General features: G+C 42.7%; 1 protein-coding gene across 3 annotated transcripts in view; it reads right to left on the reverse strand.

The window, feature by feature from the left end:
* The window catches only part of LOC135100586 (arrestin homolog), a 178,385-nt gene that overhangs the window by 96,657 nt on the left and 57,447 nt on the right, over positions 1-24,281 (reverse strand). For all 3 annotated transcript variants that reach the window (XM_064003624.1, XM_064003625.1, XM_064003626.1), the window contains exon 2: positions 19,740-19,782. In XM_064003624.1, the coding sequence (XP_063859694.1) occupies positions 19,740-19,756 (17 nt within the window). In that variant the 5' untranslated portion in view covers positions 19,757-19,782. The remainder of the gene's footprint in view (positions 1-19,739; positions 19,783-24,281) is intronic.

Raw genomic sequence — 24,281 nt, forward strand, 5'->3', positions numbered from 1 at the left:
ATCACGAGGGACTTTTCTGCAGAGCTTCTTTTCAAACTTGTGGCAAATAATGACATTACTGATGCGAGAGACAGAGAGAGAGAGAGAGAGAGAGAGAGAGAGAGAGAGAGAGAGAGAGAGAGAGAGAGAGGATCAGCAGTATGGGTCGTTAGCACAGAGGCTAAGGCGGAAGCACATTAGGATTCATTAAGACCTGATTACCTAACACTGAACACTCCACCATTACTCTCTCTCTCTCTCTCTCTCTCTCTCTCTCTCTCTCTCTCTCTCTCTCTCTCTCTCTCTCTCTCTCTCTCTCTCTACTCACATATTTCAAAACAACGTCATGTTTTCTCCCCATCAAAATATTGTAACAGTGATATTAATATTCAAGTCAGTTCTGCAGTTCTCGAATCTGTTTCCTCCTCTCTTTCTCTCTTTCTATCTTTCTTTATTTCCTTATCTGCATTTCCTCATTTTCTCTCTCACTCCATTTCCGCGTCCACACAAAACACCGCACTCGTAATTGTTGTTGTTTCTAGTTTGTTTATATTTCCACTTGTATTTCTCTGTTCCTGTTTTCTTTTTCGTCTTTGTTTCTATTTGTATGTCGTTTCGATTCATGCCTTTCATTTCTCCGTTCTTGTCGCTTTTTTTCTGTGTTTGCATGTATTTATTCCTGCGTCGTTTGTATTCATAGCTTCAATCCGTCCGTTTCTATCTCCTTTTTCTTTTTTTTTTTCCTCTCTGTATTAGTCTGTATATATATATTTTTTTTTTTATGTCGTTTCTATTCGTGACTTCAATCTGATGTCCGTTCCTGCCTCTCTTTCTCTTTCTTTTTTTTTCTTCCTATTTATTGGTGCATCGTTGATATTCATAACTTCCCTTTCTCCGTTCATATCCCTTTTTTCCCTTCTTTCTCTCTCCATTTCTGCATTGTTTCAACTCATAACTTTCCCCTGTCCATTTCTGTCTCTTTCTTTTTTCTTCCTCTGTTCCCGCTCTATTTATCCACAAGCTCACGCGAAACACGGCTCATATAATTGTCATTTCCGCGCTACTTCATAATCTGATCGTCTATATCTGGCTGAACAATAATACCCCGGCGACTCTTATGTCCGTCTGATCCCCGCCACGTCAGATAGTCAGTTGCCAGGACACCGCTTACTTATGATTCCAACAGCAGTTTTAGTGTTTTCTCGTGTCTTTTTTTTTTTTATCTGTTGCACTGAACTTGTCCTCCGGTTTTTTTTTTTTTTGTGTTTGTTCAGAGTTTTATTCCCTTAGAGCTTTCGTAATTAATCTGGTACTTTTCTGTGCGTGCGTTGGCGAGTGTGTGTTAATTGATTTGTGTGTATTGGTATCAAGACCTGGTATATTATATGGACTATAAATTTATATACTGTATATTTGTGTATAATAGCTACTGAGGCTGCCATGTACAGTTCTAAGGTTCTAGTGTAATTAATTATAGTTTGTACAACCGCCATGGTCAATAAACTATATTTATCTAACTATTTGTGGGTATTCTCCTCGTCTTCGTTTCTCTCTCTCTCTCTCTCTCTCTCTCTCTCTCTCTCTCTCTCTCTCTCTCTCTCTCTCTCTCTCTCTCTCTCTCTCTCTCTCTCTCTCTCTCTCTCTCTCTCTCTCTCTCTCTCTTTGCACCGCCGCCACATCCTACCTGCACCTTTATCAACGTTTATCTCGTTACTGCACTAAAAATACACGTATGTCGTTAGAGCGTGGGATGTTGCCTTTTAGCGGGCGTCCCACGATCTACCTACACACACACACACACACACACACACACACACACACCATCAAAGTATCCTCTCACCCTTTACTATTTAATCTCAATGTAGGTTATAAAGTCTCACTCATTTATCATCCAAAACATCGCGTATTTGCTGAAAAGGTACCGTGGATATTTAAAAGTAGAGGTAGAAATGAAAGATATACGGAGTGGATAATTTCTCGTCAGGGTTACGTCGTAATTATATTTTTCGTACGGTACTGACACGTGCAGGCGTAAACGGGGACAAGGGTACAGCATCAGGAAAAATGCCACACGCTTGCTGTCGTTGGGCTAATTAATCGTTAAATTCTGGTTCGCTCTTTTGTGGGGCTTAGTACATTTCACGTGAACGAGAGTAAACAATGAGGGAAATTAATGAGGCATATAAGAACAAAAGAAAGTAAGGGAAGCTCCAAGAAGCCGTCTCTATATAAAGCATACCTACTTCTTTCCAGCTATCATTCTCATCCAAAAATTTGTCTAATCTTTTGAAGCTCCCCCAAAGACTCAGCACTAACAACACGATTACTGAGTTCATTCCACTCATCTACAACTGTTTTATAGAAGCAATTCCTTCCTGTCAAACTTGAACCCATTATTTCCTGATGTACCTTGATTACGGACCCTGAGAATTATGAACGAGTAAACAAAGGGAGAAAGAATATTGAGACACGTAGAATGTAACAGCTGAATAAGTAATATATCATGACCAACTCCTACACAAGTTGAAAGTCGCCTTAAGGAAGAGGTGAGACTTTGAACTTCCTCCCGCGCTCCGTCGAATATAATTAATAAAGTTTGTAACGTGACAAAAGAAAAAGAACTAATTTCTTTGCCACAAGTTAAAAGCCTCACGCTGATTTCCTTCTTGATGGGAACCTCTGTGTTAAGCCTCTTTCCACTGCATCTCCTCCTGCTCCTCCTCCTCCTTGTCCTCCTCCTCCACTTTGAGCATCTTCCTGGTCCATATCCACCTCCTCTTCTCCTCTTCGTCCTCCTCCTCCTCCTCCTCCTCCTCCTCCTCCTCTTCTTCCTCCTCCTCCTCCTCCTCCTCTTCCTCCTCCTCCTCCTTGTCTTCCTCCTCCTGTCTGTTGTTGTTTGTCTCTCAATTGTATTCTTGTTTGTTCCTTGTTCCTCCTTCTCTCCTTCCCCTCCTCCTCCACCTCCTCCTCTTCCTCCTTCTTCTCGTCCTCCTCATTCTTCTCAGCTTCCATGTTAAGCCTGTTAAGTCCTTCCTAATACACCTCTCCTTGCTCCCACTTCTCTTCCTCCTCTTCCACCTCTTCCTCCTCCTCCACCTCTTTCCTCCTCCTACCTCCTACTTGCCCTTCTTTTTCTTCATCCTCCTGTCTCGTCTCTTAAGGTTTCATCTGAGCAAGCTGCGTGACAGCAACGTCCTCTCTTCCTTCCTTCTCGCCCTTTCTTGGTTCTCTCTCCGCTGCTTGCCTTCATTACCCTGCCAGAGACACTCACCGCCTCAGTAACCAACTCGTTAAGACACAGAAGTTTAAATCCAATATTCTTTCTCAACTAAAACGCGGCAGCAAAACCTTCTCCTCTTCCTCCTCCTCCTCCTCCTCCTCCTCCTCTTCCTTCCCCTTCTTCTCCTCCTCCTTCTCCTCGTCAGCAAAGATTCACTTAAAGGTGTTCTTCTTCTTCAGTCTCTCTTTGTGCTCGAAAAATTATTGAAGACTTTCCGTTCAGTTTCTGTTGATGTAATTGTATATACTGAATTGGATTTGTCAGGGATGAGACGTTTCCTTGTGAGATTTCCTAATTTCTTTATCTTCTTCTGAAAGTCAGTGGGCGCTCGTGTAACTTGTGTTAAAAGAAAAGAATCTATCATCCAGCATTTTAAAAGTTGAATCATAATTTTATGGTCCTTTTCAGAATCTTAACACTTTCGGTCACTTTCTAATATTTTCTTTTCTTTCTTCCTTCCTTCCCTTCTTTCTTACTTTCGTTTAGCTATCTATTCCCCACTTCCCGATTTTTCCTCCACCTATCCATTCCCACCTCCCCCTTCCGTCCATCTATTCATTTCCACTTCTCTATCTTCCCTCCACCTATCTATTCCTACTTCCCTTCCTTCCGTCTACCTAGCCATTCCCAATCCTAATCTTCCTACTTATTCCCACTTCCGAATCGTCCTATCCATTCCCAGTTTCCTACCTTCTATCCAACTATCCATTCCCACCTCCCCATTTTCTAATTTATTCATCATCTAGCTCTCTGTACATCCTGAAAACCTTCCTTTATTTTCACCATCATTCATTCATCGTGTAATCTGCGCCTCCTTATCTTTCCCTTCCCCCTCCGGCCATTCCTTGTCTCCCTTTCAGAACGTATCATTTTTTCTTCAGTTTACCTCTTTCTCCTCGCGTTCCCTTCCTCCCCATTAGACTTGCTTCCCTTCCCTCGGGCCTCCCTCTTCCCTCCTGCTGCGCTCCTCCTCGTGCTAGGGCTTCCTTCATATCCCAAGGCGCCTTTCACCCTCACATTTGTCCATTCACCCTTAGGCTTCTCCTCTTTGAACAGCCACCTGCCTTCCTTCCGACCTTTTTTTTTTTTCCTTATCTTCAACTTAGGCTCAACTAGAATGCCTCCCTTACTTTTTTTGTTTCCTCTTCTCTTAATTTTTTTTTTGTTGTTGTTGTTGTTGGGGGTCGCTCTTTTTTCGTTTTTTTTTTTCTCCTTGTTTTCTTGGTTTTTCGTTCAGTGTTGTAATCCTCCGTTCTCTTCTTTCTTATTCTTTTGTTATCTCCTTCTTCTCTTCCGTATGTTTTGATTCTCAGTCTGTGTCTTTCACTAGTTTTCTTCTTTCTCCACCTTCATTATCATCGACTTTTCTCTTCCTCCTCATCTTTCTCGTCCTCCTCGTCTTTCTATTTCTAAGTATGTCCTCTCTCTTGTTTGTAAGTCTTCCTGATTCTCCTCCTCCTACTCATTGTACTTTTCCACACACACACACACACACACACACACACACACACACACACACACACACACACACACACACACACACATTCTTTCACTCCTCTTTCATCATCATCTACTACCTCTGTCATGCTTTCGCTCTTCCTAACTGTCCACTTTCTCTTCTTCCTCCAACTCCTCCTTCACCTGCTGCTCCTCCTCATCTCCAACACCCTCCCTTCCTCCAACGGTAATGCACAAAGTTCCCGCGACAAGCTGCCAACACTGCCTCCCACCTGTCGGCCACCCAGACGCTCAACTCAGAATTCCGTTGATTTACACACCCAACTCCAGGAACACGGGCCAGACAACTGGTAAACTCGTGACCTTGTGTGCTGGGAAAGGGGAGGAATGTGCTGCGCAGGGGAGAGACTGAGTGACAGGCTTGCTGGTTGGTTTGTTGGCTTATCTGGTGCTCGTGATGTCCTCAGCCTTGACTTATAGACATTTTGAGTCTCTTTTTTTTTTACAATCAAGGGTTTTGCAAGGGTTAAGTGAGGTGAAGTCAGTCCATTACGCAAGGTAGAGACGGAGGAGGAAAGATGGTCTGGAGTGAAGGGTATATGATGTAAAGTGGGAGAGAAGGAAGGTGTGTATGTGAGCGTGTTGGTTATGAAAGAAAAAGAAATCGTGTATTTTTTTTTTTTTTTTGTGTGTGTGTAAGGGACAAATTGTAAGAGGATCCCATTCTTAAACATTTCTAAATTTTATCTTGACTTCTCTTTAACAAATTATATTGGAAGATGCTGGATGTTTTTTTTTTCTTTTTTTTTATGATTCTGATGAAAAAAAAAAATACGTGAGTATCCAAGTGATCATTTCCGTGGCCTTTGAAAACACTTATGAGAGAAAAAAGCGTTTAAGAATAAGAACCTATACACTGTTCCCCCATAAAAGCACCGTCTGCTCGAAGTCTCCCAGCGCATCTCGGAAACAGCTGATCCAAACGTGTGTATTCAGGGACGCAAAACTTAGCAAGGCAACAAACGGGATGAGATGCAAAGACGGGACTAGAGATTCTCAGAGACCGCCCAGGAATAAAGAGAAGCAAGGGAAGATCTGAAGGCTTTTCTTCTTTAGTCAGGACAAGACTGCCGGTGCATAATGCTGCCTGTGAAGGGACGGTGATGCTGGCAAGGATGGTGATGTTTGCAGTGACAGTGATGGTGATAATGATGATATTTATGAAAGTTATTTTCGTGACCATCATGATGATAATGATGATAATGGCGATGGGGAAGAAGAGTGGGAGGAGGAGTGGGGGGAGGAGGAGTGGAAGGAGGAGGAGTGGTGGGAGAAGAAGAAGAAGAAGAAGAAGAAGAAGAAGAAGAAGAAGAAGAAGAAGAAGAAGAAGAAGAAGAAGAAGAAGAAGAAGAAGAAGAAGAAGAAGAAGAAGAAGAAGAAGAAGAAGAAGAAGAAGAAGAAGAAGAAGAAGAAGAAGAAGAAGAAGAAGAAGAAGAAGAAGAAGAAGAAGAAGAAGAAGAAGAAGAAGAAGAAGAAGAAGAAGAAGAAGAAGAAGAAGAAGAAGAAGAAGAAGAAGAAGAAGAAGAAGAAGAAGAAGAAGAAGAAGAAGAAGAAGAAGAAGAAGAAGAAGAAGAAGAAGAAGAAGAAGAAGAAGAAGAAGAAGAAGAAGAAGAAGAAGAAGAAGAAAATTATAAGAATTAAAGAAGCGATAAAAAAAAAAGATAATATCGATGGTGAAAACAATAATGACAATAATGGTGACATCATGATAAACGATAATGATACTGAACTGACTAATAAAAATTCACATGAAGTATCATTTTAACCACATTTTCCGGCCCACCACCAACTCCGTAAGGATAAAAAAAAAAGGGAAAGACAATTCTCCGCTCCGCTGCGTCACAGGCTCAAGTAATTTACCTCCACAGCCACCAAAGATACGTGATTCAGAACCTAATATTAGTTTCTTATCTCCAACACAAAACAGGAGAGACGTGGGGCAAAAATATCAACGGTGGAGAGAGAGAGAGAGAGAGAGAGAGAGAGAGAGAGAGAGAGAGAGAGAGAGAGAGAGAGAGAGAGAGAGAGAACGTACATACACAGGACCATTGTTTCTCTTAATTTTTCATCCCCCTCTCTCATCTCTTCATTGCCTTGACGCTCAAAAATGCATAAAAACACTGTTATTGATTTTTTTTTTGCGATGTGAGTGTTGGTAATGTGTGTGTGTGTGTGTGTGTGTGTGTGTGTGTGTGTGTGTGTGTGTGTGTGTGTGTGTGTGTGTGTGTGTGTGTGTGTGTGTGTGTGTGTTCATGATAAATATGGATTGCATCTACTTCCTTCCCCCATTTCCTTTCTCCTCTTCTTCCTTGTCTACTACTACTTTTTCCTCTTCCGTCTCCTCCGTACTCGTAAAGCTTCTCCCGCTACTCGTAATCCTCCTCCTCCTCCTCCTCCTGCTATTTTTTTAAAGGTCATCTTCTTCGATCTTCTCAAAATGTTCAAAAAGAAAAATTCGTTCTGGTTTCACTGGAAGATGAAAGACCCAGAGAGGATTGAGGATTTGACCGAGAGGAAAATATTGTTCCTGAAGCCTCACATGAAATCCAATCTCACGAACATTAGACTGACGAGGCTTCGGGACTTCGAATTTGGATTTTCTGAGACATTTGAGTACCAGCGAAAGATCTTTGGTGATGGTGGGTGGGGGGAGGTGGGAGGTGGGATTGGATTCCTCGCTGCTGATGTAAGAAGGTATTATTGTACTTCTCTTGCTTTGGGCGGCTTCAAGAGTCTCATTGTGTTCTTTAAAGTAAGCTGGGTGTTTCAGAAGGATGGGCTGAGGGTTGCTGGGAAGGTGGTGGTGGTGGTGGTAGTTTTGTTGTTGTTGTTGTTGTCATTGTTGTTGTTGGTATAGATCACAATACTTGTTGCTGCTGCTGCCTGTTGTTGTTGTTTTTGGTATACTCTGCCATAATCGTTGCTTTGTTGTTGTTGTTGTAATTGCTGTTGTTGTTCATATAGATTAACAATACTCATGCTAAATTGGCTCCTCATTCAAAAAACAGAATGACACACTTCAAACAGACGTCGAACCTTTTTACTCCTAGATATTTTTTTTTTCTATAATCACCTACAAGTTTTTACTGACTTGTGTACTACATCATCTTGAATAATCATACATTATATAAGAAAACTGGCCTATTATTAGTATTTTTATATGTCCTTGGAAATAATTCTTTTACTATGATATAAATATTAACAAAAGACTATCGTAGCTGTGAAAGGGTTAAGCCACGAAGCATTTAAGGCTCTGGAAAGTTCGATAAACTCACATTCCATACAATTCTGGGAGGCTAGGTTCGTGGAAAGCGGCGCGGCACCCTCGACCCATCATCCTGTGCGCTTTCCACCACGAATTCCAGCCCTACGTGAGAGCAATTCCCAAACGGTATGGATGTTGTTTCCCACTAAACTACAATACAGGCCTGACTCGGGTGCCCAAAACCAAGTTGAATATGTTTTATAGGCTATTATTATTAACAAATTTAGGAAGAAGAATATAAAAACATAAGAGAATATAAAATAAGATTAAAGAAGGCCAGCCGACGCACACAGGGCAGCGAGTGTGTACGTCTGCCTACTCAAGGACACACACACACACACACACACACACACACACATCCATTTAACTGTGATGTCACTGAGGTGTGTTCGTGTGTACGTAACCACCACATTCAAGGTGAGCCAATGATCTACCTGTGAATTTGTGAAGTGTTGAAATGTAAACCCTTGCGGCTATTTCAGTCTGCCAAGAGCTACGGGCGAGGCTTTTGTTGATAGTAAACGCTGCAGGAACACGGCTTTCTGTTCCCCTGGCAACATCTGGCATGCGAATTCAGTGGTTTAGGTGAATATTGAACAAGGTACTGTGCGGAAAACCAAACAACGACTACATTCCTGGCGTGGTGATGATTCTGATCTAGACGATGGGGTATGAAGATAATTAAAGTTTACGATTTTTTGTGTAATAAGTGCCATGGCCTAGCGCAACAAAAAAACATAAAAAAGCCCACTGAAGGTGCCTGTCCTCAAAGAGTATAGTAAATATGTTTTGGTAAGAGAGTTAAGTCAGTCTGAAAACATGAACATCAATCAGCGCACAAAAGCATCGGACAGTGACAGTGTTACTAGGTTTAGTGTTCGCAGCTCAAAATTACATTGCGTGAGTCGGCAAAATGGCATGACACACAATTCATTCGTTCCTTCCTCCGTCTATTCCTGTACGTCTGTCACTGACGAAACCGGAAGATGCCAAAAAGAAATGATACTTGGATGACATTCGGCAATAAGCGAGTCATAGTTCGGACAGTGCTGCTTTCCTTGCGTCAGGTCGGTACTTCGGTGCTTTGAGTCTGCGGGTTTTGCGAAGTCTTAAGAACCTGCGGGCAATGAGAAGCACCGGCTGTAAGAGTGGAAAACAAATAAAGGGAATCCACCGCTGAATGCCGCACTACAAAGACACAAGAGAAGCGCCGAGTCTTGTAATTCAAAGCGTAATTTTCCGTGATTAGAGACGAAGCCTGCAGTGAATAGGCGGCCAGGCTTGTGAAGGACGAGGCCTGGTGTGCTGCTGCCAACCAGGACCATGACGAAGGACTAGTGACTGTGCATAACTCACTAGATAATAATGCAGCACCTCTGACACACACACACACAAAAAAAAAATTCTTCCCCGCCTCTCTCTCTCTCTCTCTCTCTCTCTCTCTCTCTCTCTCTCTCTCTCTCTCTCTCTCTCTCTCTCTCTCTCTCTCTCTCTCTCTCTCTCCCTCTCTCTCTCTCTCTCTCTCTGATGAAGGCGTGTAATGCAGCAAAGGATATTCTACGAAGAATTTCAACCAGCCACAGCGCATTTAATGACGAGGAGGTGTGGGCGTGGCGGGTCTCAGACAGCCAAGAGAGGAAGGACGGTGAAAGGCTACAGTATGGCAGTAAGATATATTGAATCTAAGTTTTAATATTTAAACATGTAAACAAGAAAAGACGAGCAAACATTACTCTTGTCCTAGCCATCCGTCTTCCTCATCCTGCCTGTGCAGGTAATGGTTTCCTCGCCCCGGGACAACCTTCCAAGGACGGAGGAGGAGCTGCACACAAACAGCCGTGTTCGGAGGAATACAAATATTGGAATTAAACTGGAATTACTTGTTAGGCATATCAGTAATGTTATTTCAACAAATGCGGAACCCATCCGGCGTACAAACAAATTCAATGTCAGTTTTTATGTAACAGTTTGATAACATATAAGCCATGTTGACAAACCAAAGAGACCTTTCCAATATAACACTGAACTTGAAATGTAACCCAAACATTATGTATTTATATATGTTTACATGACATGAATAATAAGTTCATAGTTGATTACCGGCAGTTTTCCTTTCAAAGGTAGTTTTGCATAGTTCATGTCAATTACATACATTAAACACCTTGAAAAGTACGGCAATTACTGGCAGATAGTTCAATAAATCTTACCGTTCACTCTTCATCCAAGCGCAAGGAGAGGATATACGTCCAAGGTTACAGTGCGACTCACGTTTAATGAGCACGGTGACCCACGCTATGAAAAAAAAAAAAAAAAAAAGGCGTCACAGGCAGCGGCGGCCACACGCACCATTATCGCCGCCTTGAAACGCCAAACATGCATAAGCATTTTAAAAGCATACATAAACTGTTTAAAAGCGGACATTTATTACAAAGTTATAGCAGCCATGAGGTGAGGTAAAGTACGATGAGGTGTGTTCCGCCGCCCCGCTACTCGCCCTCAGCCTTCGGGAGGTGGAGAGCAAGGACCACTTACCTCAGCACACGTCTGAGTGAGGCACGTGGCCTATCACACTTAACTTTACCAGGTCTTGCAAGGTACGCAATTTTATCGACCCCGTGGGAGGAAAAGGGTAGGAAGAGGGGGGGAAGTACCTGGGCGGGAGAGACTGCCTGCTCTGGCCTGCACTCTTCCCTAGCCTGCGTATTTGGAATCATGATTATACTACGCAGCTTTCACGACCGCCATGAAACGATTCCAGAAAATGAAACACCACCTCTACATTCGCAGTGTTTGTGATAAACACGTGCAGTAAAACACAGAACAATAGCACTTATCAGGTCTTCTCCTGAAAAGATCACGTAGCGAACAAAACACACTGCCGAGCCACGTTATAAAACTGCCCGTCAAACGTAAGCCGTGAGTGGAAACAAAAATACGATGCAGTTTCTGGTTCTGGCTTTGTTTACTTTCGTGGCTGCGGGAGAGTGCGTGTTTCGGTCACTGTGCGCGGGCTGCCCTGCTTCTGCCTCCCTGCTGTGGAACCAAGAATGCAAACAGTGAACAGGGAATGGAGTCGGTGGGGAGTGAACGAAAGTGTTGAACAGTGAACGAATGTATTAAGCAGTGGAGAAATGTTTAACAAAAAAATAAATAATGAACAAAAATGTTAAGACATTGAAGGAAAGCTTTCAGAATTAATGAAAATGTTGGTTGAACAATGAACGCATGCTGAACAGTAAAAGAAAGTATTGAAAATTAAACGAATCTTTTTAACAATGAACGAAACCGTAAAAAAAGTCAACGAAAGTAAAAAAAAAAAAGAAAGAAAGAAAGAAAACGCGTGCTGAAAAGTAAATAGTTGAACAGTGAGCAAAAATAAATCAACAAACACCCATAAACAATGCACGTGTCTCTCCTCCCCTTCCACCTACACCGACGCGACGCTTCAATAACCTCAATTCTTATGCTGCGAACTCTAAAGGTGCATTGCATGACCACAAATCACCTTCCTTCACTTAGGACAATTTCAAGCTCTCTTCAATGACCTCAACCTGCACAGAACGAATTAAGCATGTCTGGTACGCCCTCAGGCAGGCAGGAATCTCCTCACGGAACTACGTCCTGAAATCTGCGCCTCTCATGCTATCAGGGAATTTCATTTAGCTCGTTCCAAAAAAGTTACCTCGACGTCCGTTCCATGTCGAGTGAATGAAAAGTTTAAGGGAGCGAGTGTCCATCCACAGAACGTTTGCCGCTGGACATGCTCTCTCCCACCCACACTCACTCACGCAGCTCACCCATCCATCCAGCTAGACTCCCCCTGCTGCCCATCCACTCAGCTAGACCCTATGCTGCCCGTGACGCACCTTTCTCCACTTCATTCATCCACTTCGACTATATAACCATGAAGCAACCCGGTATCAAACTCTTCTTTCATCTTTCCGTCCACTTTCCAGCAAAACCACCGTCATTAGTCTGTTACATTTAGTTGACTTCTCCCTCTCCCGTGCCACATCTTTCTCTACTGTATTCATCTATTTTGTCTATATAACCATGAAAGAACATTACACCATACTTTTCTCTCATCCTTCCATCCACTTTCCAGCAGAATACCACACTTGTTAGTTCACATAGCTGACCTCACCATCCCTCCCTCCTTCACTCACTGCATATCCTTTTCCACATTCCCCACCACGATTCACCAAAACTCTTCCCATTCCTCCCACCCATTCCGATACACACATTCATATCCCTTTGCCAAACCGCTTCCCTTCCTACACTAGCCATTGTTTTCTCCGTCCCCTCCTCTATTCATACCTCAACCCAGCCAGCTCTTGCCTTCCCCGCACCCTGCACATCACAGTCGGCAGGCAGTGCGTGGTATCGTGAGCCAGGAAGCCGCACTGGGTCAAGGTCTGCATGATAAACGACTGGCAACGTGTGATGGCAGTTCATGGAGCGCCACAAATCACCAGCGCCATTATGGATTAAGAGTCGCTCGCACGGGTTGCAAGGGCTTCTTTATACATTTATATACGCCGCACTACCTACATGACGTTATGATAGAGAGTCTTACAGAGTGGACACGCGAATTCATTTTCCAGGCTATGTCAATTACTGGTATCGATTTCTTGCCTTCAGGAGTGTTGGATGTCGATGCATAAGAGATAGCGGTACAAAGTTCGACGTAGAAAGGAGAGAAGCATGAAAAAAAAAGTTAGAAATATACGAAATTGACGCAAAAAAGACAGAAGCATTAAAAGAAAACGACGCAGAAACGAGAGAAGCGTAAGAAATCGATATGAAAAAGCTAGGAACATGAGAATTCGATGCAGGGGGTAGAGAAGCATTTAAAAACTACGTAGAAAGGACAGAGGCATAAAACTTCGACACAAAGAACAAGAACATTGAAAGACGACATAGAAAAGATTGAAATATTAAAAATTCAGTGTAAAAAAGGATAGAATCATAGAAATTCAACGTGGAAAAGATAAAACTATAAAAATTCTACATTGATAAAATTAAATACCATAAAAATCCTGCGTTGAAAGAATAGAAGCATAAAAATTCGACGGAGAAAAGTTACAAACATAAAATAAATGAAATGCAGCGAACAAATTGTCTTTTTCTTATTTCAATTTTTACTTTTTGCATTTATTTCAACCCATCAAGGTTTTAATCGTCTGCAGCGGACAGATCTCCCTCCCCTCTGCCTCCTCCTATCTTCCTTACACCCCTCCCTCGTCCCCTATCCTATCCCCTCCCACGTGATCTATCCTTTTTCTCCCTCCCTCCCACAGATCTAACTGTCCATGTCCCACCTTCCTCATATCCCTCCCTTCCTTCCCTCCATCCATCCTACCTTCCCCTGCTACCCACACTCCCGCGGCGCCTCCTCCCCGGGAAAACCATTTGGTGCAGCTTTACGCCGTCCCTCCAGCTTAATAAATCGTACCTAAATCTTTGCACGATGCTCGGCTGTCGTAATGTAAATGGACAGGTGAACAGGGTGATGGACGGAGAGATGGACGCACACATATACACACATACTTTCTTACTTATACACACACACACACACACACACACACACACACACAGATCAATAATGCTACATGCGCGCAAGGTCGAAGAAGGTCCGGTGATGCAAGCAATGATAAACTCCACGTTCTATGAGGCAGTAAGACGAAATGAAGACAAGCAAAGAACTACGGGACACATAATCACGCAGGACATCCACTCACTCGGTAACTTCTGCTGTCCACGTAGACATATTGATACAGAACACACTGGCAAAGTGGGACCAGAGGGGATCTAATACAAGAGAGGAAAAGGAGGGGATAGATATACTAGGGCAGGACATGGTAAGGGCTGTCCATGTAGACTTACTGACACAGAACACTGACAAAATGGGACCAGAGGTGATCTACAGCAAGTGAGGAACAACAAGTAAAGAAAAGGGAGGGAAAGATAAGGTAGGCCAAGGAAGGGCAAAGCAGGATTTACGTAGACTTGTTGATACTAAACAGATTGGCGGGTTAAGACTTGAGGAGATAAACGTAATACAGCTAAAAGAAAAGAAGAGACAGATAAAGAACAGGGTAGGGAAAGGCAGGGTAGGGTTTTTGGGAAGGTTAAGACAGAATATGGCAGATTTGTGAAAAAAAAAAGAAACTGTGGTCTAATAAGTCAATATGATAAGGTAGGGCGAGATAAGTAGAAGAAAACAAGGCGGTAAATAAAGCAGAGCAAGGTAGGATATTTTCTATGGAATGCAGAAGAGTTACAGTAGGATAAGATGAGCTAGGCGGGACACAGCGAGGCAGGCTGGACGTGTGATACAGGCTACTGGAACCCGGCTCAGTGGTGGTGCTCAGCGAGTGGTGGTGCTGCTGCAGGGGATGTCCTTGGGGGTCACTCAACAAAACGAGGGAAAAATGGTGTTTGGAATGGGCGTGTTATTGCACACAGCACGGCTCACTGCTCTTACGCTGAGTGTGTCCATTTTTTTTTTTTTTTTTTGTGTGTGTAAAGAGACAGTCGTAGAAACTTTAGATAAGTATTAAAAAAAAGTGTGTTTCTCTATATTGATTTCTGGATCCGCCAGAGGGACGTTTATTCAATTAGTTAATGACAACAAACAATGAAAACACTGACACAAAACCTATTCACTTGTTATGAATACACTTAGTGCTGGCACTAATTGTTTCCTCATTGATATTTTTTTCTCCCAGCAATGCGATTCTCGTAATTGTACAAAGTCTACACGGCATCTATCGCTTTCCTGAAGAGCAAGTCAACATGAAAATAAACAAATTAGAATGTTATCTTTCAGCGCTAAAAGTTCACATATATTTTTTCTTACCATACAAGTTCTATTACTTCATGAAATTTAGGACACCTTACAATTTTTCAGAGGAGAAGATCGACATAGGAAATATACAGAAAATATATAATACAGAAAGTCCATAGTATTCATGATATGTTTAGTGTAATTAAACTAGCTTTTCCTCTATTCTCTTTACGTCAGTAGGAAGAGAAGGGGAAAGCGAGGAGGAGGAGGAGGAGGAGGAGGAGGGGGGGGAGGAGGAGGAGGAGGAAGAGGAGGAGGAGGAGGGAGGCATTTAATGATAAAGAAAAGCAAATTTAATATTGTCTTGCTGGTCTTGCCAAGAAGCTCTGCTATTTTCTTTCTGTTTACCATTAATTCATTGTTGATGTCTGGGTGCGCTGGCAGGTGGGCGGGCAGGACAGTGTGGGGTAGCAAGAGTGCGGCGAGCCCTCATCAGACGACCAGACCCGCGGCCTGTAATCTGAAGCCGCGAGTAGCCGACCATAATAGCTTGGAGGCTCAGCGGGACTGATCCGCCGTGACCACACCAGGACTGCCTCACGCGGCGGCAAGGCGGCAAGGCAGCAAGGCGAGCGGCAGGTTATTGTATTCCCAGTCTTGCGCTCTAGCAATGCTTCCAAACCTCCAAACCTCGTTACCGTAAAAACCGAGGCCTGGCAGAAACCATAGCACGTTTTTCAGTTTGATTTAAAATGTTGCAGTTCCGTGGTGCGTGGCCATCAGGCCAAGACAAACACCAGTTTCCTCCACGTCGAAATGTTGCGTTTCCTGCGTCGATTTCCTCTCCCGGCAAGATACACGAATGGATTTGTCCGATGACGACATGGAGCCCTCGCGGTGCCGCAGTCCACAGGCTTCTTGCTGGCGTGAGGAACCGCCGAGTGTTCCTATGCGAGGTCACTGAGTCCGCTGCCGTCCCTGAGCTGACAGTCCAAATTGAAGCCGCTGGCAGGTTTGGGGGTGCGCCTCAACTTTTCCTGCCGGACATTATAGCGTCTCTGAACTCCCACGCTCAGGCGGAGGTAGCAGTGAGCACCTCCTCATGCCGGCGTCAATTCACCCCAGGCACAGAAAAATCTCACATTATGTGTTTGCAGTCCCTCCTGGTGATTATAATCTCATACGCATTGACACGAATTTATACCTTAACAAAAAGTAAAAATAAAGGCAGAATAAAAAGACCGCCAGCACACTTTACTGGTACTCAGATTCTCGTCAGCCAGCGTTACAATAAATATCCGCTTCCCACGCGTGCTAGATTTGACTCCAAACTAAAAAAATGGAAAGGAGAAAGGAAAAAGTAACAGTCACAGAGATATTTATTCATGGATCGAACAACAAAGCGGACAGGAATAGACGCCTTTTTGAGTCAGGAAGCAAATGAAAGACTGCGTGAGGATCGTGTCTACGTGGAGGACACTGTTCTATCGCACTAGGTAGAAGAAAATGCCTTAAACGAGTAGTGTTCTGTTAAAGGGATGTTTCATTTGGATATTTTCTGCTCCCTCTATTGATGAATCAGCTCATGTCACGCGTCACAAAATCAGCAACAGGAGGAAGAGTTTTACCAATGAGATCACAGTGAAGGTGAAACCGAGCCTGACTTCAAGAATATTAATGAGGTTGAACTGAAAAAAAAATACTTCAGAGGGACACGAGTAAGTAGCTCGTAAAGGAGGAAGTTGACATTAATTAGATACTTGTTCTTTGGACCGTCAGGTGACACAGTTTTTTTTTTTTTTTTTTTTTCGTGATAAAGTTAAGAAACAAGACAGTAGAGTGAACGTTTCCAGGAAGTAAAGCAAATCAGGCATCACTACAGTCATTATTCTGTGTTTACGAGTGAAAATATTATGAAAGATGTGCTGTCAAGTTGCTACACACATGCCTGGACCTAAAATGCAATGACAAAATTTATAATACGTATTTATAGCCTCATTCACACCCACTCGTACTGGTTCCTGTCCTTGTTACACAGGGGTTCAGATGAGCGTTGAACACAATCTTGATAATTTCTTGCAGCTTCCCTTATTTATTTTATGTTAATCCAGTGAAGCTCACTTTTGTAGCAAGGAAGTGGTGGATGAGGAGAAGCCTTGTGCCGTACTATCCAATGTCTTTACTGGAGTAGTTCGTTATTAGTTCCTAAACGGAATATAAATCTCTTGTTCTTTGGCTATTCAATATAATCATGTATAAACGTTGCTGTCGTCCTCATCTTCCTCATACACCTCTTCTTCCTCCTTTCTCCCTCTACTTCTACTTCTCCTCCTTCTCCTCCTCCTCCTCCTCCTCCTCCTCCTCCTCGTCGTCGTTTTCCTCCTCTTATTCCATCCCTCGGCTGATCGTTACTACCAATGAAAGGTTCGCCTCCCAAGGTTTACTTTCTGCTCTATTACCAATAAGTGTCGCCATAGTTACCTTCAATTTCGCCCCTTTGATTCCTTTCATCAATCCCTAATTTGCTGTCGCTGCTCCACCTCCTCTTCCTGTATCACTCTTTCTTCTTCCCTCTCTCCTCACTCTCGCTCTCGCTCTCTCTCTCTCTCTCTCTCTCTCTCTCTCTCTCTCTCTCTCTCTCTCTCATTGACTACTGCGAGAAGAGAAAACCAATGGTGCCACAACACTCGCTGCAGACTCCAACACTTGCCTCACTCTCACAAAGCTCACACCACATGACTAATGCCTCTGTCACACTCTAGTGTAGCCGTCAATATTTATTCATAGCCACTAACATACATTGCAAATAATAAGTGCATAAAATTTACTTTACAATGTACATTATATAATACGATAAGGAACAGTGGCTAATCTTTTTTGAGGCGGAAACCTTTCAGGCACACATTATCATCACTTTCCTTATAAATTGCGTTAGTTTTTTTTTTTCAGTGTCACTAAGTATCGCTTCTCTTCCACCCAGCGTTAGGTGGAGGGATTGTTGTGTAGGTGTGAGGTATGTCCTGCGGTAATCTTTCTTACTGTGGCTCCATTTTTCTGTATGACAGGATATCGCTTCTCTTCCAGCCACCTTTCGGTAGATGGGGTGGGTGGTTGAGTTTGAGGCGTGTACTCTCCTAATCTTTCTTTCACTCGTGACTCCATTGGTAGAGTTGTGTACCTCAAGTGCTTTAACATAGGTTCGAATCCTAGACTTTCCTCTTTCATGCTTAATCCTTTAGATGAATCTTTAATCATGTTTACACTTGTATAGTCATCGTTAAGAGTCGAATAACATACCACACACTCTTCCACTGTATTTAACTTTCTCAATCGTCAGATCTGCCAAGAAATTATCAATGATCAAGTTTTGGAAGACTGACAGCAGATCAAAGGGCTTAGAATTGGGCTATTTATTATCTCGTATAGGTCAATAATGAAGGAACATACCACTCTCTCTTCTGTGTTAAGACCTTTCAATCTTAAGTCCTCAAATCTGACAGGAAACTATCAATCATCAGATTTTATAAGACTGCCAGCAGATCAAAAGACTTCAAACTGAGGGAAAAACACGAAGCACAGTGGGAATGGGTGCAGCAGTTTACTAGAGTTGTGATCACAGCTATACCAATAAATCATTTCCGTGGAATCAGAGCCTTGCGATAACCTGAAGGTCCGTCACTGGTTGCCATCCCTTTGTAATCTTTAGTAATCCTCTTCCTTGTCCTCCCTCTGCTGTTGCTTTTGTTTTTCCTTTACATCAGTACATTAGTTTTTCTTCGGTTAGTTTCTTCAGAGTTCATGTTTTCCGTAGCTGGATGGTATTTGTCGTCTTGTTAGTCACGTTTATTCTCTTGACAATTACAATGACATCCTTAGCCTTCTTTCGTTTCTTTCCTTCTCCTCCCGGTGAAACGAAGGAGCCCCAAATTGACTTTACGTGATATTCATGTGTGTGTGTGTGTGTGTGTGTGTGTGTGTGTGTGTGTGTGTGTGTGTGTGTGTGTGTGTGTGTGTGTGTGTCCGTCCTTCCACCCGTCTTTTTGCTTCTCTGTGTCTGCCTTTTCCTGTCCTTCTCTTTCTCCGAACAAAAGAAAAGTGACTCGAGTTTACAGAGCAGATCCGATTAAACCAGGGCCCGCTGCAAGCACTTCCAGTAGAGAAAAGAATACAAAAAAAAGTATCGCAGCGTGTTAAGGGAGAGGAGTTGGTCTAGTCCTTTAGAGAGAGAGAGAGATGCTTTCCTCTTTGCTAGGGAGTCGAAATCTTAGCAAAGTAGAAATATAAGAGAAATGTGGACTTTTCGAAGATTTACAAGTAGTGGGTATGGAGGAATGCAAGTACTAGGCAGGTTTTTCCATTAGCAAGTTGGACGAGAGAGAGAGAGAGAGAGAGAGAGAGAGAGAGAGAGAGAGAGAGAGAGAGAGAGAGAGAGAGAGAGAGAGAGAGAGAGAGAGAGAGAGAGAGAGAGAGAGAGACCATGCAACTAAAACATACAAAATCTCTCTCTCTCTCTCTCTCTCTCTCTCTCTCTCTCTCTCTCTCTCTCTCTCTCTCCTAACCGCTCAGGAAATGAGAGCGAATCAACAGCGAATGGCTCCCAATAATGCCGTATCGAGAACCAACGCCTAGATTGGCTTCCCAAAAAATGGCAAGGAGGCGAAGCTTATTTTTCTTCCCGCCACCCGAGAGACGCTATTGGCGGGAGGTTCTGTAGTGGGGAAGTGAAAAAAGGTGCAATGAATGTTTGGAGGGTGGAGCAAAGGTGAGAGAGAGGAAATTAAAGGCTGGAGGTAATGGTAAAGTTAAAAAGAAGGGGAAGGGAGAGGTGGGACGGTGGTGGTGATGGTACTTCAATGGTGGAGGAGATACGGGAGTTGATTAAGGGTTGGGTGTCTGGATTTTCTTACCTGGCGTGGTTCATCATTGTGAGATGGTGTTTCGTGGAGCCACCTGAGGGGAAGAAAAAGAAAAGGGAAGTTAGTACAGAAATATGAGGTAACGTATGGTAAAAGTATTGGTATAATTTGTGCTACTCTTTACTGATTGAATTTTGTGTAGCTTGTACAAGTAATAGCTAGTAATAGTAATCAAGTACAAGTAATAGCTAGTAATAGTAATGTACAAGTAATAGTAATAGTTATCATAATACAAATAGCTACTAATGCCAATATTGATACTAATCATACAATAACAATAGCAACAACATTAACAACAATACTAACTGAACCACTATCAATACCAACAGCAGCAAGGACCACACCACCACCACCACCACCACCACCACCACCACCACCGACAACAACAAGAATAAGACCGTCTTCCGTCCAGACGCCAAGGCAACACGCTGTGCGGCCACTGGCCTCTTATCTAGTCCTCATATGGCTGTCGTTAAGGTGAGACGCCCACCTCATTAACCTGCCCTGCCATCCACCTGAGTACCTGTGCGTGGGTCTAAGAATACGTTGTAACAAAACAACCCAGAGTGAGAGAGAGAGAGAGAGAGACTGAGAGAGAGAGAGAGAGAGAGAGAGAGAGAGAGAGAGAGAGAGAGAGAGAGGTAGTAATAAAGAAGGCGATGACAGACATGACACATAATGGACACCACCACCATGAAGGGAACAGACTCACTAGTCGGAAGAAAGCTGGTTGGAGCGCCTCTCAATTCCTCAGCTCTTTTCCTAATTGGCCTGACGCTCAAAAATAGTCTGTTTCACACCTTCCCGCAAGAAAACAACTTCCACTATATTTTCTCAAATTTGTCCATGTTTGAGGGAATAAACAAATATACACTTGCCAGTATCTCATTACGCTGAAGTGTGTCGGTCTGTCTCAAAAACGGTATTTTCCAGTTTCCAGTGTTTTGAGCATCTCACGAGTTATATTTATTTCCCCAATTGGTTCAATGCAAGGCTGGGAAAAGTCCTCAGGCTCCGTTGGTCTGCTGCTGACTCCCACACCGCAGCACGAAGTCTTCAAGCCACGATCACGTTGGTCATGGAGCTCGTTGGACTGAACCCTTTCCCGGCTGCCATTATTCCATCTTTCTGTGGTGATTGCGCTGCACATCAAAATAACGCGCGCTGCCTCGGGTCCTCGGGGGCACGGAGGAATGATGGTCAGGATGAGTAATAACGCGCGGCAGTACCTCATCGCCCGCTGATGGGAGGTCATAGAATATTGCTCCCTGAGTGTCTGTGGGCGAATAGACAAAATTCCAGTCATACCGCTGGGCCACCAACATCCATGAGCAGCGTGACAGCTGCCTCAGCCTTCGTTGAGCCTCTCCGTCTCGCCAAACGTCACAGCTGTAAGAACCAAAAATAGTTTCTCTGAAACTGTTCATGCGACGCAGACTCCAGCTCACCGTGGAGACACGAGCCTTTCAAGAGGCAATATCTTTTTTGCTAAAATACTAATGAAAAGAACTGTTACTACAAGGACATTGTTAACAAGATAATGGCGAAAGAAAGAGGAACAGCCCTTTTATACTGTCACTTCATGAGAGATGAGTGAAACTAAAAACAGGTGAGACTTTGCATCAAAACAATGCAGATCATCGACCTTGACAACTGCCAAAAGGAACGAGGCGTCTAGACAAACAGACCGCCACACACTACGTCTCACGTCGAATGAAGGGCAGCACTCGAGACGACTCCTCCACGCTTCCTCGGTTGTTAAAAGGTGGAACATTTTTCCTTGTCCCATTCATTGAGGAAGAAGGAATGATTAAGAGTACGTTGTAATTTTTCAGAATGATCGTGATAATGATAACTGCTACTACTACTACTACTACTACTACTACTACTACTACTAGAAGGCGAAGAAAAGAACAAAAGAAAGGACGAAAGAAAAATACGAGAAAAAATAAAATAAAAACATAAGAAGGAAAAAAACAAGAAAAAGAAATAATCAACAAAAGAAGAGAAAACTTTAATAACGGCGAAGAAAACGCGCCAAATAAGACGTACGAGAGAAAACAGAAACCTGACACGTAGGAGGAGAGAAGGAAGGAAGGAAAGAAGGAAAACGTGCGTGAAGGAGCGACGAGTACGAAGGAGAAACCTATCCTGTGCGTGTGTGTGTGTGTGTGTGTTTAGGAGACGAATTCATTGCTCCCTTCTTTCGTCCTCTTCGTCCCCAGCAGAAACACGCGAGTAGTCCATTCATGAGGTTTCATCACGCTCCAGTTAACACAAGCTTCCCACGCGACGCAACACTACATACAACCAAACGCTCAATACTGCTCACTAAAAGAAAAAAAAAAAAAGACAGATAAAAAAAAATAAGATAGAATAAAAACAAGGCAGTGTGCGAGAAACTTTACATCCGGGAGAGAGAGAGAGAGAGAGAGAGAGAGAGAGAGAGAGAGAGAGAGAGAGAGAGAGAGAGAGAGAGAGAGAGAGAGAGAGAGAGAGAGGAAAAATAAAGTAAAAAGCTTATTACCTGATGTTGTGTTTTAATCAAGAATCCCTTCACTATTCGCAATTCATTTTGTAAAAGCTCTTTCATTCCCTTCGATTATGCGCTCTACCATTTTTTTTTTATTTATTTATTTTTTTTTTATTTACTTTTTTTTTTTGCGTTATGAAGTCCAGGTCAGTTCGTGGACTTTGTAACTTTTAATTCGAAAATACGTAGATAGAATGGCGTAGGAAGGACGTTTTGCCTTAGCTTTGGCTTAATACGACAACATGAAACTGAACGAAACGCGGAGAGGCTTAAACGGCAGGCCAGGTCAAGTGGAGGCGCCTAAGTTGACCTTGATTGAATGTATGCATTAATTTTTAAAATAACATTAGCAACAACAAAAATAACAACAGTAGCAACAACAAAAGTAACAATAACAACAACAACAACAACAAAAACAACAACAACAACAACAACAACAAAAATAATAATGACAACACCAGCAGCAGCAGCAGTTTTGTACAGTGATTTCAACATATATCTCCAGCTACAGCAATAAAAGATACTCTGATAGAATATTGCCTGCAGCTCTCGTCCGTATATATATATTTTTTTTGCAGTACATATCGGTTGCGCCTGTGTAAAGGGCACGTGTGGGTGTCAGGAAACAAGATTAACAAAAGTGAAAAGTAGAATAACAAGATGACAAATTAAATACAAATATAAAATACAAAACTTCATCATTCCAAAAAAATTAATTCCCTCGTCTATAGTGTGTGTGTGTGTGTGTGTGTGTGTGTGTGTGTGTGTGTGTGTGTGTGTGTGTGTGTGTGTGTGTGTGTGTGTGTGTGTGTGTGTGTGTGTGTGTGTGTGTGTGTGTGTGTGTGTGTTTCAACAATCACTTTGCTTCTATTTTCTTGTTGTTAATATCGGAAGTGGACGCTGTTTGAAGAGAGTTGCCAAATACACACAAAAACTGCAATACTTTGTTTCGTTCTGTCATTCCTCTTTCCTGTGACTTAAGTTATTTCCAAAGAAAGAAACATCATCGATATACTTCCACCGATATACCTCTTTTCAATTTTACTTTTCCTTGTGCGCGAGAGCGAGAACCGCATGAGTATTCCTTCCCCTATCCACTTTTTTTTGCGTCCTTGGTTAACTCCTCCATATAAAAAAAATTTTATTATTGCTGTCATCTTTTTGTTCCTCCTCCTCCTCTTCCTCCCTGCTCCTCCTGCTCCTCCTCCCCCCTACTGTAGCTCATATTATATTTCAGTAAATCCTCAAAATCCATTCCAATTTGCACGGGGCGCCTTCTATTTTTAGATAAACTTTAATGGAAATCTTGGAGGCCTTTTCAGAGCTGCATTTCTCCCGGCGACTTGAACAACCGAACTAGTAGTAGTAGTAGTAGTAAGTAGTAAGTAGTCTTAGTAGTAGTAGTAGTAGTAGTAGTAGTAGTAGTAGTAGTAGTAGTAGTAGTAGTAGTAGTAGTAGTAGTAGTAGCGATGGCTCCTACTACTACTGTTGACCTATACGTATATTCTGTAACCTTTTCTCCTCTATAACCAAATTACTTAACACACTTTTGTCTACCATTTCCAGCAAACTATAGTGACTAACGCATACACCCATCTCACACATCTGTTAGCAATAGTAACAATAATACAACCACAAATAGAAATAACAGTAACACAATTTTAATAATAAAACTAAAACACAAAAAAAAAAAACATCCACACCTTCCGACAAAGCAAAACTGAAACACAACTATATCAAAACACAAATATTCCACACCACTAACACTAATACCAAAGGACAACACAAAACACAGTCACAAACAAGCAGCTCAGATTGACTTACAGTACCAAGGGGAGGACTGATGAACCTCCTAATATCCTTACCACAGCCACAATAAGGCCAAGAATGTACCGCGACCAGAGGCAACAGAACTAGAGGTTAATATTACGATTGGGGGAGACGCGAAGGGAAGAGCGAGGACAGAGCAACAAATAATGAAGGGGAAGTTGAGACGAGAA

The sequence above is a fragment of the Scylla paramamosain genome, chromosome 5 (assembly GCF_035594125.1).
Source record: "Scylla paramamosain isolate STU-SP2022 chromosome 5, ASM3559412v1, whole genome shotgun sequence".
In the NCBI taxonomy this organism is placed as follows: Eukaryota; Metazoa; Arthropoda; class Malacostraca; order Decapoda; family Portunidae; genus Scylla; species Scylla paramamosain.